Genomic DNA, 13,336 nt, shown 5'->3' on the forward strand with positions numbered 1-13,336 from the left:
GTGGCGGCACTGTGGTCACTTTGTACTTATAGAGCCTTAATGGCCAGACGGTCATGTAGGCTCCCTATTTCTACTGAATATTTCCCAAGCGTCTGCATTTGGAGCGCGTGCGCTGTAGTCTGCGAAAGCGAGTAATTTAGCGCGTTCAATGCACTACTGGACGTTTATCGGTGTATGCACACCTGCTAAGTGGCATGGTGCACAAATGAATATGCAGGCGTGCCAAAACTGCGTCGAGAAATTACCTTTGTCAGGAGCCTGCCGACCCACAAAAGAAAAAAAAACACGTATAATCAGAATCAGCACGGATCCGCCAAGCGTCTCACTCAAACTTGTGTGGTTTGAAAGGAGCGCTCTGAGCTGCGCTACATCATCAGTGGCTACTAACTACAAATTGTGAAGTATCAAAACCTCAATGACAGCATGCGCTCGTTTTGTCGGCAGTGTCTGCCATATCCAGAGCACTGAATCGCATATGAGCCCTCATGCGTTCGATTGCTCCATAAGAAAGCAGAGTACAAGCAATTTTGTCAACTTTTATGTCGGTGGCGACTCCGAGTTTTATCCTGCCAGTTTTGCGGAGAAATATAATGCTTTCTGGAATGTTTATAATGTATGAAGCGTGGGGGCATTTGCGCTTACAGTGCATCGCTTAGGCAAGCTCCGATTGCTTACAATGCCAAGATGACGAGCCAGGGAGCTGAGCAGAAGGAACGCGTTTACCTATACGACCTCTACTTCAGAGAGGTGATTTCAAGTATATTAAAAAGCGCAGTTGTATATATAGCCTGTGCGTTATTCTGCTTGCATTACCAGTTCTCATTTTCTGTCGAAAGCTTATATTGTGCTGCTTTCCAAATGTTCTAATGGCGCAGTGCCATTGTAAGCCAGCAGACACTCGTTTAGTTTGACAAGTTTTGTATCGTAAATGTTAGTTTTTAAGTGTCAAAAGTCTAGATGGTTTGCGAACTTTCATATACACACACACAAGCACACACGTGCACACACACACACATTATCACACATTATAGAAATCAGACCTAAGACCTTCGCAGGTCGTAGGTTTGATTTCTGCTCACGGCAGGTTATTTTTTCACCCACTTTTCTTTCTTCTTGTTTACATTACATTAGTTCTAATAACTTCCCCTATACATTCCTTGGCGTTATTTTGTGTTATATCTCATTATCATTGTGTCAAAACACGGTAAAATGAGCTGTTATATATACATTTGTTTCTTATATATATTTATATATATATATATATATATATATATATATATATAAATATATATATATATATATATATATATATATATATATATATATATATATATATATATATATATATATAATGTGTGTGTGTGTGTCTGCAGATTAATATAAGTTGCCTCAACACTTCAACTGTTCTCTCACTGTACCTTGAACACGTCGGGAAAGTCCACAACAACTATGAGATATTACATCACAACTCGATTGTGTGGTCTAAAAGCCTTTTCTTTCCTATGCAACAAACTTGACTCAAATCGCTTCACCCACTACCACGGTGAAACAGCTATCACTTTACGTGCACCGTGAGCGGGTTAATTGAAATGTCTATTTCTTCTAAACACGAACTTCCTTTGTCAACTACAGGGTTGATAGCACTGAACAAGGCAAAAAAACATACTGTAATGTAGGCAGTATCTGACAAAACAAAATCACCAGTAAACATTTATTGCAGCCACGCAGTCGTGGGCTGTGCGACTACATTTCGTTTGCGGCCGCAGCCTGGGCAGTCTTGTTGTCGACACGACTTGCAGCCAGCCTAAGTAGATGTAGCTGCTTCCTGAGCTCTTTGGTGCAGCCTGTAAAATTTGTGTTCCGAAGACTTGTGCGGAGAGGAGCGATAAAGTCATCCACGAGATTTTGACCAAGCTTGAACTGAAAAAAAATAACGTTAAAATAAGTAATACCGTAAAGAATACTTTGACACTGGAGCTGTTTGAGCCAGGGTTGAGGTAATGCATGTGAACAAAATCTATCATACTCAACAAAGACCTGTGCTTTTGAGCGTGTTGCTCGGCCAGTACGCACTCTCTTTGCCCTCTGCTTCTCATTTCCCTCCGTTCCAAGACACGTGCGACCACGATTTTTCAGGTGTTCTTTGCAATACCACAAAGGAGTGGAAGAACGAGCACGTAGATAGAAAGGGAGAAATAGTGAGAAAGGAAGAGAATGAAGATGCAGAAAAGAGAGAAACGAAGAGAAAGGCAGAAAGGAAAATAGAGAGAATCAAAGAAAAACTGCGAAACGGATGGAGGCAAAACGAGAAAAGCCGACAAAGAAAGAGAGAAGAATTGGTCCCGTGTCAGCATGCCTTGCTGCAAATGTCATCGAAAGACGGTAGTCTTCTGTCGGCCATGTTTATTTAGTGCATAGCGTTGCATTTTTAGAACGGCGAAAGAAACACTTGAAAATCTAGAAATATGTATGTATCTATTGACTAGTAAAGGAACACATCACCTAATACTTACGTGTTGATGTTGCGCCTCAGATCTTCGTACTATTTGCTTTTTTGATGGACGATGTTTGCAAGTGTGAACACAGCCACCTGTTTTCAAGACGACCTTGCTTTCAGCGAGTGCTTAAACTTTGGTTGGGTGATAGAGTCGGGTGGAGACAGCCAAATATTTTTTCTTCAAATATTCCAAGAAAGACTATCGTCGTCTAAGAGAAAGCGTACCATTGTCACGTAAGGCATAGAAAAACAAGGAGGTGGGAAAGAGAAAAGAAAGTAAATATCGCGGGTAGGACTAGGATAGAAGGTGAAGGAAGTTATAGCTCAGTATATTGAGGAGTGGGGAAGAGAAGTGATTGTGGGCAGAAAGAAGGAGGGGAATGTCAGCATCTCCACCGTTTAGTCTTCGCACTAGTGCGTAGGTGCAAAATTTCTTCTGGGGGGAGGGGAGAATGTTGAAAGAGAAAGAGAGCAAATCTTAGTCTCTCTGTTCCGAAGCTTTTCGCGCAACCCGCCTAACTGTGAACATCAGCCAACTGAGTGGCGCCCGGTTGAGCGGCAATGCGAAATTCTGAAGGTTCTGCCAAACAACGTTGTCTTTACTTTTATACGGTGCACTCAAGCTATTGTTGCCCACTTCTAAACTGCCATAAGGTTACACGTTATCATGTGTAGAGTTAAACACTATTAGCACTGGGAGCTGATCTACAGTTTCTCATTCATGTAACCATATTTTTGGCGTGCAATTTGGTAAGAGAAAATCTAGCCTTTTTTTCCTGACTTTACCATCTCCACAGGTCAATCGCAACGACATGAATACCAGTTCAGAACACACTGTGCCCATAAAAATTCCTATGGTCAATATAAAAAGAAATTACAAGCCCTACCCGTATCGGAACAATGGGGCCGATTTAATATTGGCGTGTGCGTTCCTAGTGTTAAAGGACGTGCTGTAACTTTTAGGGTCCAGCACCTTTAACAATGTCCCTCCATCTATAATCCAACGGTTGGCGTATACAGAACACGTAGCGCAAGTGCATGCGAGCAACCCAAGATAATTTGTGAACAATGAAACGTTAACAAAAGGTTATTAGCCAGAACAAACAAAATAAAAGGCCACAACACCCTAAACATACCGACATTGAACCTGTCATTATTAAAAGCATATGCAGAAAAGAAAAGGCTCACAAGAAGAAAACGTAAGGCCATCAACCAGAACAAAATAGAAGACGACAGCACCGTAAGAGCGGCAAAGTGGCAACGCAAACAAGCTAGCTCAGAGTTGAAGGTGCAAAAAACGCCTGCTGAAGCGTTCTCTACCAAAGGTGGACACTCATTTGCATACGTTACTGAGCAATGTCACGGGTGATTTAAAGTAACACCAAACGATCTGCACGATTTGCTTCATCTTCATATAGATGCATGTATCTTTTCCTTGTTTCGTGCAGGAGTTGGACATTTACCGGATTTCTTGGCAGCGCCACACTTCACGCGCATTACAGTGAATTGTACGCGCGAAACGATAAAATCTATGAAATGCAATACCAATTAGATAATAATCAATGAAATGAAATGAAAGAGACGCGCGACCAGTACACCTTTCATAATCGAATTTGTGTACACGCGCGTTTCTATCCACTCGGGCCTTGCACAGTACGTTACTTTCTTGTGCTGGCCTTTGGAACTTGGTGGAACCCCTCACGACGCATTCTGTACAGTCACCTGCACCTGATTTTTAGCGTACTGTGCCACTGCCACCACCGAGATATAAACTCACGAGAACTTCGCTTAAATTCCGAGCGCGTCACCGTTTATGAGCGAAGGGGCACTTACGTTCGCCATGACCGTATGAAGAGCGACGAATGCCGGCTCTATCTTGTGGTGGACCACCTTTCGCGAGGCGTGTATCGCAGCGATGGGGCCGTCCGCACACAGGGCGCCACCTAGACAGTGCTCTCTACGGTAGTTCCAGCGGCACGAGAAGGTGAATAATCCTTGAGGATATTGGGCGAATAAGATGTTCAGCAGGTCCTGGTCTTCAAAACTAATTCTCTCCTCGAACTCCTCGAGCTGACGTGTGATGTGGTCCTCCAGGTCGAAGGCACGCAGGCGCGTTAGGTTCATCATCATCAACCCTGCATTCAGACCTGCGCAGTCGGAAGAGGCACGAAAGAGATGTATGGGTGATATTTTTCTTCAGATAAGCAGCTACTAACAGACACAAGGGCCACTGTATGAAGTCAACAAGCTCCCTGTTAAGGCGCGTTTAGGCTCGAGTGACACGACACTAAAGTGGCTCCGACGAAGACACGAGGCACACGCTAACCATCGGCTGACGAGTCGCCCACTAACGATGTCGCCAGACCCCATGGTGACACTAGTCCGACGACGACGACGTCGACGACGATGCCTCAAAAGACAGCATTTCATCGTAGTGTAACGTCATTAGTTTTGAATGACTGAAAAGACCAGCAAAACACTTTCGCAGACCTGTCGTCAGCGTGTCTTCGGGAAATCTGCAGGTGAGGGAAAATTCGCCCCATGTCGTTGCTTCTAACGACCACGAAGCGAGCAATCTTGGGGGAGTTAACAATTCCCACTCCGAGGCTTCCGCAGCGTCTGAATAGGCAGTTCGAGCACCCAACGGAAGTCTTTTCTTCACTACCGTATTGTGTATTCCCAACCCCGTCCCTCGTTACCATGGATTATGGCAGTGGCTGCGCCGCGTAGCCGGAAAGGGACAATGGCAGAGTAGGAAGCATATGGCTGAAAAGGAGGTGAAGGTTTGCAAGTTTAGTCGGTGTCGCTTCGTGTGCCTCCAATTGGACTACAGAATTGGCCAACGAAAAACTGTTAGCACGAAGAGGTGTGATCGGAGTCTTTGAGAGACCACCAGGAGACTTTTTGTGTCTTTGCAGTGTACATAGGCCGACAACAAGACAAAAAACACTCCCAAAGACAGCCTGCAGACCAAAATTGGCGGCGTGTTTTTTTTTCTAGTGTGAACGCACCTTTACGATACACCCGTAGCAACGTCCAATGGTTACTGAGACATGAATGCGTTGGCTTAGCAACGGGCTTGATCGCGCTACTGTTGAGACGTGTTTGTTACAGGCCTTGAACCACGACAAGTAATTCGGTAACATTGCATCGTTTGCGGCTTGATGCGGCATAGAGGCGCAAATAGCCTTGTTTTGAAGCTCCCTAATGTCTCTTTTGGCGAACCTCATATACATAGTAATGTGATGATACTGCAGCGTGAAAGTTGCAAAGGTGTTGAGTGCCTAGATCAAGAACCGCATTTAAAAAAAAACAAAAAAATGAATAGGAAGGCTGAGATATCAAAGTTCCCTTGCATAAGCTTAAGAGCACGCGCTTGCTCTTTCGGGCTTCTCTTCCGTAACGCTGTTTGGAGAGAGCGTTGCTTCAGCCTCGTTGATGTCGTGTTAAGTCAGCATTTTCGGCTTCATGCTTCAGCTTGAGACCTTCCACGTTCCGTCTCCGTGATCACCAGCTCTATGTCGGCAGTTCTAAACACGAAGGCGAATAATTACTTTGGCACCATCATTGTGGTTCACTGTTTTCATGGGTTTCGGCACCATTTGAAGAAAATCGAGCCACCTGATCAGTAGAAAATAGGCTTTATTTAAATTAAATCATCGCCCGATTCCATTGGTTGTCACTGCGGCGCGTGAATTGAATGAAAACGGTCTGTCTTCTTCATTGATCTTTTTCTAGTACATGGCTATACCGTTTTTTTTTGCAACCTTTGAGCTCTTCGACGAAAAAATTTAAGAGCGGTTTTCAAAATGTTGGAAAATACTGTCACCAAGTATGGTTCTTTAGAAATATTAAGGGAATTTCCAGTATTGCGTTACACTATTTTGTGGCAATTATTTGGCAAAATTGAGCTCCCCATAATTTTTTCAATTTTTTTGCTCGCTGTAATCATTATCGCTCACTGTAATCAATACAAGTAATAATTCGCACGAAAAATACTTTATCAACATCAGGATCCTTTCTAACAGTTGTCAATCTTGTAGAGGTATGATGATAATGACATAGGAGGCTTTATGGCGCAAAGATTAGTGACGGCCAAAGAGCGCCAGGTCATGATATGGGATGAGGACAATGATGATATTTGGTGGCTGTATAAGACCAAAAATCATTCGCACTAAAGGTGCATAAAATCGCAGAATTAAGATAATGAGGGGCATCAAATGTATTGGGTGGACTAGGATAAAACATCAACATGTACACAGTGTGCTTGAAAAGTTGTCGTCGTACACAGCACTACGACCTCTCAAGAAACCTTGCGCCCAAGGGACTGGAGGGCAGTGCATAAACAAATAATGTCGGAGCAGCATTTTCTTGAAGAGGATGTGCTACGAATCCTCAGTCCAAATATTGTTCAATGTGTGGGACTCTTTAAGTAAGCTTTAAACAGACAAATGATCAAAGCATTCGTGGTTACCTAAAAACATCGCTAGATGAAGGGAGATCTGCTCACGGTAGCGTTTAGAGAAATACTTTCTCCTTGGTCGTTCCGATTCTGCTCACATGCCCCGCCGCGGTGGTCTAGTGGCTAAGGTACTCGGCTGCTGACCCGCAGGTCGCGGGTTCAAATCCCGGCTGCTGCGGCTGCATTTCCGATGGAGGCGGAAATGTCGTAGGCCCGTGTGCTCAGATTTGGGTGCACGTTAAAGAACCCCAGGTGGTCAAAATTTCCGGAGCCCTCCACTACGGCGTCTCTCATAATCATATGGTGGTTTTGGGACGTTAAACCCCACAAATCAATCAATCAAGCGATTCTGCTCACATCATTAGGACATGAACAGTGTCACTACACACCCTACAGGTCCGAGGATCACCGCCAACTGAATTATGGTTGTGGGTGCCGTAAGTTTGTCCTATTCTCAGTCTCTCTAGTAGGACCACATTTTGTCTTGATCTCGTAGTAGGGAGCCGATACCCTAGATGCGGATTTATGAGGTGAAGCTTATTGCTAGACTCGCCGCCTCACAGACGCTGGCAGTACATACGTAGTTACTAACGTATGAAAGGTTTAACATCAGGAAAATAGACAGGTATAGATTAGTATCCAGCTTTTGTATCGACGGAGGTGGCAAGCTCGTCTGCCAGCACACTGCCTTCAATGTTACGGTGCCCTGGTACACAGCATAATACGACATGCAGCTTCGAAGCACAAGCAGTGCACAGGAGTGTGTAGAGTGACACAAGCACTTGGTTTTGGTGCTTAAGTAATTTTATTGTTGTTAAAACGCTCAGAAAGCGTGTGTATGTAAGTTATGTTCGTATCCTTGTCTCTTTGATATGCTTAACCCCAGATTACATGGCGTTAACGTATGCTGTGAATATGCATGTTTTCGGAAGCAGCGTGCCAGAATCACAAAAAGAGGAACCGGCTGCTGCGAAAGATTCAACGGCATAGGTCTTCGATGCATCCGTAAAAAATTCTGTGAAGGAGTGTTTGTGCCAAAGTTCTAAAAAGTATAGAACGTGAACAGAGATATGTGCACCGAGGGCTTGTTTTGTAACATCGACAAAACAAACGTCACAGCCGATAACCAGCCAGTATCATGGCGGGAGCTGTTTTTCAGGAGCTAGAATTTTAGGTTCAAGTAAAGGAACATCTGCTTCGTCAGCCAATTCTCTTACTCGGAGTGAGAAGGGCCCTCTCACTGCCGGGTGGTTTTGGAAGGGTTGAGAGCTGGACACATCATTTATTGTGGAATATGCAGGATGTTCATTCTTTTCATTTACGTTAAGAAAATATACGAATTATAAGTACGATCTCTGTAATTGTAGTGACCACTCGTTTGATTCAACATTAGGACTTTCTACAGGGCTTGTCCTAAAGGCACCTGTGGAAAGCGATATACCTATGGTGGACAGGGTGCAACATTGCTAAAGCGCTTGGTGTGGCAGACCGATAGACTACAGCCTCAATGTCCATACGTGTGCGTAAGAAGCTTTTGTGTTGGTTCAAGAGACATTTCCTCTCACAGCCCCATGTTGGGCGTGATAGTACTCTCAGAATGGTCATTGTTTTCAGACACTTGCTTTTAAAGTACTTGATGTGCTCTATAATTGTGAGCTTTGCGTCTAAAATAATCCATAAAAATAAATGCTCTGGTTTGACAGGTAGACGTTGACCTTTGGTAGGAATGGTTGGATCGGGGTGCAGGAATCTCTTGAAAAACGTAAGCCCGTGTTTTCTTGTGGGTTCAGTGTGAATGCACTTTCTTTTGCCCAGTTGAAGACTTTGTTAGAAACGAGTTAAAACTGGCGCTCACAGATCGGCAGGGACCAGGATTTAATCCCCATCTGTGCGTTATCAACATAGTTTTAGTAAAATATATTGCGTGGTATGCACCGGCGTAAGAAATTCATTTCTACAATAAAAAGAGTACGGCTGAGCACTTCACCTTGTGGAACTCCGGTTTATTGCACAAACATTCTTCATCGAAAAATTGCTCACTCGAACATGGAAAGTGCGATTGAACACGTAACTTTCTATCACACCTAATATGTTAGCACGATACCCAAGTGTGAGAAGTCTTTAAGTATTCGGAACAGCCTTGTAATGTTGAAAGCCTTTTTGCATGTCAAGGAATACAGACAAAAAGAATTGCTTAGGAACATAAGCTACACTTATTTGCGTCTCGATGCGAGGATCAGTTGTGGATCGAAACTTCGTGAACCCACACTGATAGGGGTCGAGCAGTTTTTTCGACTGAAGTAAATGTAACCATCGGTAATTTATCAATTTTTCCGAAGACTTTGCACATGCAGCTTGTTAGTGCCGCAAGACGATAGCACGAAACTGAAGATGAATCCTTCCCCTGTTGGATGACAAAAATTATAAACGCCTCTTTCGACGCAGAGGGGATCTCGTCAGAACGTTATACAGCGTTTTACAAAGACGGGAGCGTTTCAGGGGCAAGTGTTTCAACATTTCATGTTACTTTGTCACAACCTGGGGCCGATAGGTTTCATGAGTTTAGTGCTGCCTGCAGCTCAGCCAAGGACAACGGTTGGTTGTAGACCTTGTTATTTTTTTTCACACTTTCATTCCCGTTCATGTTCGTCTATCATTGCCTTACACCGTTTGAATGCTTGAAAATAGTTTGACGAGCTGGCGCACATGCTCAAAATGTGCGCCAAGCAAACTTGCTTGGTCTTGTGAGCTGTTGCCTGCTTCGTTTATTAATTAAAGTGAATACGTTTTTCGCCTCTTCAAACTTTTCTAGAGACTTAGGACTCTTCAAACTCCTATTTTTACTTATCGGATAAATATACCACAATTTGAACGAATATTCGTTGGTGTCATGTTTATAGGGCATCAGGGTTGAAAACGTTTGACTAAATAAAAGTTTATTTGCACGATAAGTGACTAGTTTTTTTCTTTAAAGTGTTTTGCGCGCTTATAATGCAAAGTGTGTATCACATGGCCTATTTAAATAGTATGGGTTAAATGCATCGGGATGCCTCGCCAGTTAGCAATGTTTTTCAAAAAATTTATAATGGCTTACGAGATTTCATTGTAAAGAGATATAACTGCACTGTCGCGCCTACAAGGAGCGAATTACATCCTGTTCAAGTCATGATCAACACGCCACCTTCAATAATAATACGACGCCAGTGGCCTACGCTATTCAAAGTTACTGTGTGCTCGACACTGCTGTTTCGCAAACCTGCCTGCGATTATATATAACCATTGCACCGGCTGTGTGTATTTGTAATATATAAGTTGACATGTTTACGAACAGCCTTGCTTACCTAAAGGTTGTACGTACGGGTGGAACACTTTCCTTTTTATGTAGTAGTTGTTTTCTAAGTTTTCGGTTTCAGGTGCCATGCCGGCCATCTGGTATTCATTCATGGCATAAAACATTCTCCAAAAATCTTCGATAGGATGAAGAAATATTACGTCCGTGTCGACGTAGAGGGCGGCATCCACATCAGGAAGCATGTTCTGCGAAAATAAAGGTTATGTATTCCGTCGAAATACGGCTTCAGAATAGTTTTCGCTGTTTCGGTCTGTTTGCTTGCTTAACTGCGCTTTTTTGGAACGTGATCGCTCCCAAGAAATTTACAATTTTTACCAGTTCAGACAAGAAATTTTGTGTCGCGATAAATTTAATCATGTGTCTGATACAATCTGCGGTGGGCACATACCGGTAAAAAAAGCCTCTGAGTAGAGCACGGCCTGAACAATAGCTGCCAGTTGTGGCCGTTTTCTTTGGGAAACCACAAAGGTACCACGTCACAGCTGACACGCTTCCTGACGTTTTCCGGCCAGGAGGAGTACTTGAAGGAAGAAGGGTGTGTCAGGCCATGAAAGAAAAAAAAAAGCAAGATCACATGAAAACACAATAAACAAATACTCTCAGCGAAGAGCTTTTTTTATCACACGCAAACTTCGAAAATTCAGTTTAATACCCCTCCGCTTTTGCTCTACAGGCAGGCGCTACTCGCGTGAGAATTCGCCTGTTTTCAATTTGCTGCGCTGTCCTCTAACGTATTGCGAAAACGAAAGCCTCCGAGATGATGGGGCGATGTGCGATCCTTGCGCAAGAGGAAAGGCTCATGGGCTGGGTCATCGTGAAAAAGGCAGATTACTGTCAAGCGCACCCTTGCTTCTACATTACGGCGTTAGATGCTAGTGAGGTGACTGAAGCGGAACGTACAAGTGCGCACTTGACGTCAACTAACACCGCCATGTGAGCGCACGGGAAAAGGCATGCTACGCGAGGGCCCGACGAGTGTCGTCATCCTTTTCCTCCAAAGAGACAAAGGGTTTTGTGCACTACTGCAGGGTAGTCTTGTACGTACATGTACAAACACCCCACTTTACATATTCCTTGAAATATTTGAAGCAAACACAGACACATGGTCTGAAGAAACATTTAATTAATCGTAAGTAATTATCACATGGAGCAATTGTGTATCCTGCTTCCTAGCTCAGCTCTTGAATACTACGTACCCACTAAACGTCACCTTTTTATGTTAACTAAGGACGGACATAGAAGCACATTTTTGTGGTTTCCGAGGATAAATGGCGATTTGATTGATTGATATGTGGGATTTAACGTCCCGAAATCACCAATAAAAGGCTATTTTAATTAGGTTGTAATTACCTATGAGCAGGGCCAGCTAAGGTGTTTCTTAAAATATTTCCAATTTACATATCCTATACAACTAATACATAGATTCACACATTTTCTTTATGAGGGTCCTTTAATTTATGAAACCTTTAGTGGACGATGGCTGCCCGGCCGGTGCTCTCGCTCCCAAATTACACGCTTGGCTGAGCGGGCGTACGTCGCCAACACTCGCCATCTTGGAAGAAACCTGCGATGGGTAAAACACGTAGGAGAGAGGTGATGGCTCTAACTTTGGCGCGTCTGTGCCGTCTTTACGGTACGCAGAATGATGCCAAAGGCACTTCAACCTGTTGTTTTAAATTTGTCTTGTTTACGTTTCACTCAATCGTTTGAGATTTTACAGGCGCAATTCTTACTGAAACGTTTGTACGTGAAGCCCGTTCGTTTGACTGCAAAACATGTCGACGTGTTCTAATCTTGAAATGAATATTGCATTGCTGATCTCGTGCAAGGTGCGGACTACCGTTTTTGAGCGTGTACCGTTTTATCGTGGGCTGCAAAAACAGTGTTTTTGTAAGTGTGCCAAATATTTGAAATTTATCACACTGAATGGCAGGTATAAAATGGCAGCAGAGAGCACAGGACCGAGTTGAACATGGGAGAGGCCTTTGTCCTGCAGTCGACGTAGTCATGATAATGATGATGATGATGATGATGATGATGACAACGATGATGCTGATGATCATGATCATGATGATGTTGTTGATAATGATGATCACACTATATGGAAATTATGCACCGACAATAGAGTTGTGCCGGCCTGTTTTGCCACAAATCTCTCGAATGATTTAGCAGTTACGCATTTAAGCTTTGAACGCCCGCCATGATTCAGATAACACGTGGTTCTTTGCCGGGACGGTTTCGAAGCGCAACAATTGAACCAACCAGATAAATCAAGTCACGGGGGAAAGATTACGTATTACAAACGAATTTTGAGTTATTAGCTACATATGGCGTACTTGACGTTATGTAGAGAACAATACGCTAACACAATTTAGAGAACAACAAAATTTGATTGAGGCCTATGAGTATTACAATTATTCCTCTTAACCGGCTGAAACCAGGTTAGTACGTGTGCACTGCTTCGCTCGAGTGAAATGAGGAGAAAAATTGCTGCAGACCCACGAATTCAGATGATGATGCGAAGCTAAGTCCTGAGGTTCATAATGTCTACGTTAATGTCACCATATGATCCGCAGGTCGCGGGTTCGATTCCCGGCTGCGGCAGCTGCATTTCCGATGGAGGCGGAAATGTTGTAGGCCTGTGTACTCAGATTTGGGTGCACGTTAAAGAACCCCAGGTGGTCAAAATTTCCGGAGCCCTCCACTACGGCGTCTCTCATAATCAAATGGTGGTTTTGGGACGTTAAACCCCACAAATCAATACGTTAATGTCACCGAGTAGTGTAATAAAGGACGGACAGATGCATGGACGGTCGGACGGATAGTCAGATGGACAGATGGACGCACGTGCGCACGGATGGATGGATGCATGGATGGACGGATGCACGCATGGGTGGACAGGTGCACGGATGATCAGAGTACTGTGTCTTTTTAAACCATATGCGCACTGCGTACGCTCTAGACACGCAACTACGCACTAATTTTTGCGCCTGCGCTTCGACGAGAGACGACAGCGATCCTCGAT

At 43.8% G+C, this 13,336-nt stretch overlaps 1 protein-coding gene across 1 annotated transcript; it reads right to left on the reverse strand.

The window, feature by feature from the left end:
- Nucleotides 1-1,696: 1,696 nt before the first annotated feature.
- On the reverse strand, nt 1,697-10,483 carry LOC119168420 (glucoside xylosyltransferase 1). The gene is made up of 3 exons (XM_075867376.1): nt 10,301-10,483; nt 4,331-4,644; nt 1,697-1,920 (listed from the first exon to the last, which is right to left on the reverse strand). Exons 1-3 carry the CDS (start codon nt 10,413-10,415, stop codon nt 1,744-1,746), a joined length of 606 nt encoding a protein of 201 aa, XP_075723491.1. The 5' UTR covers nt 10,416-10,483; the 3' UTR covers nt 1,697-1,743.
- Nucleotides 10,484-13,336: the final 2,853 nt, after the last annotated feature.

The sequence above is a fragment of the Rhipicephalus microplus genome, chromosome 6, assembly GCF_043290135.1.
Source record: "Rhipicephalus microplus isolate Deutch F79 chromosome 6, USDA_Rmic, whole genome shotgun sequence".
Taxonomy (NCBI): Eukaryota; Metazoa; Arthropoda; class Arachnida; order Ixodida; family Ixodidae; genus Rhipicephalus; species Rhipicephalus microplus.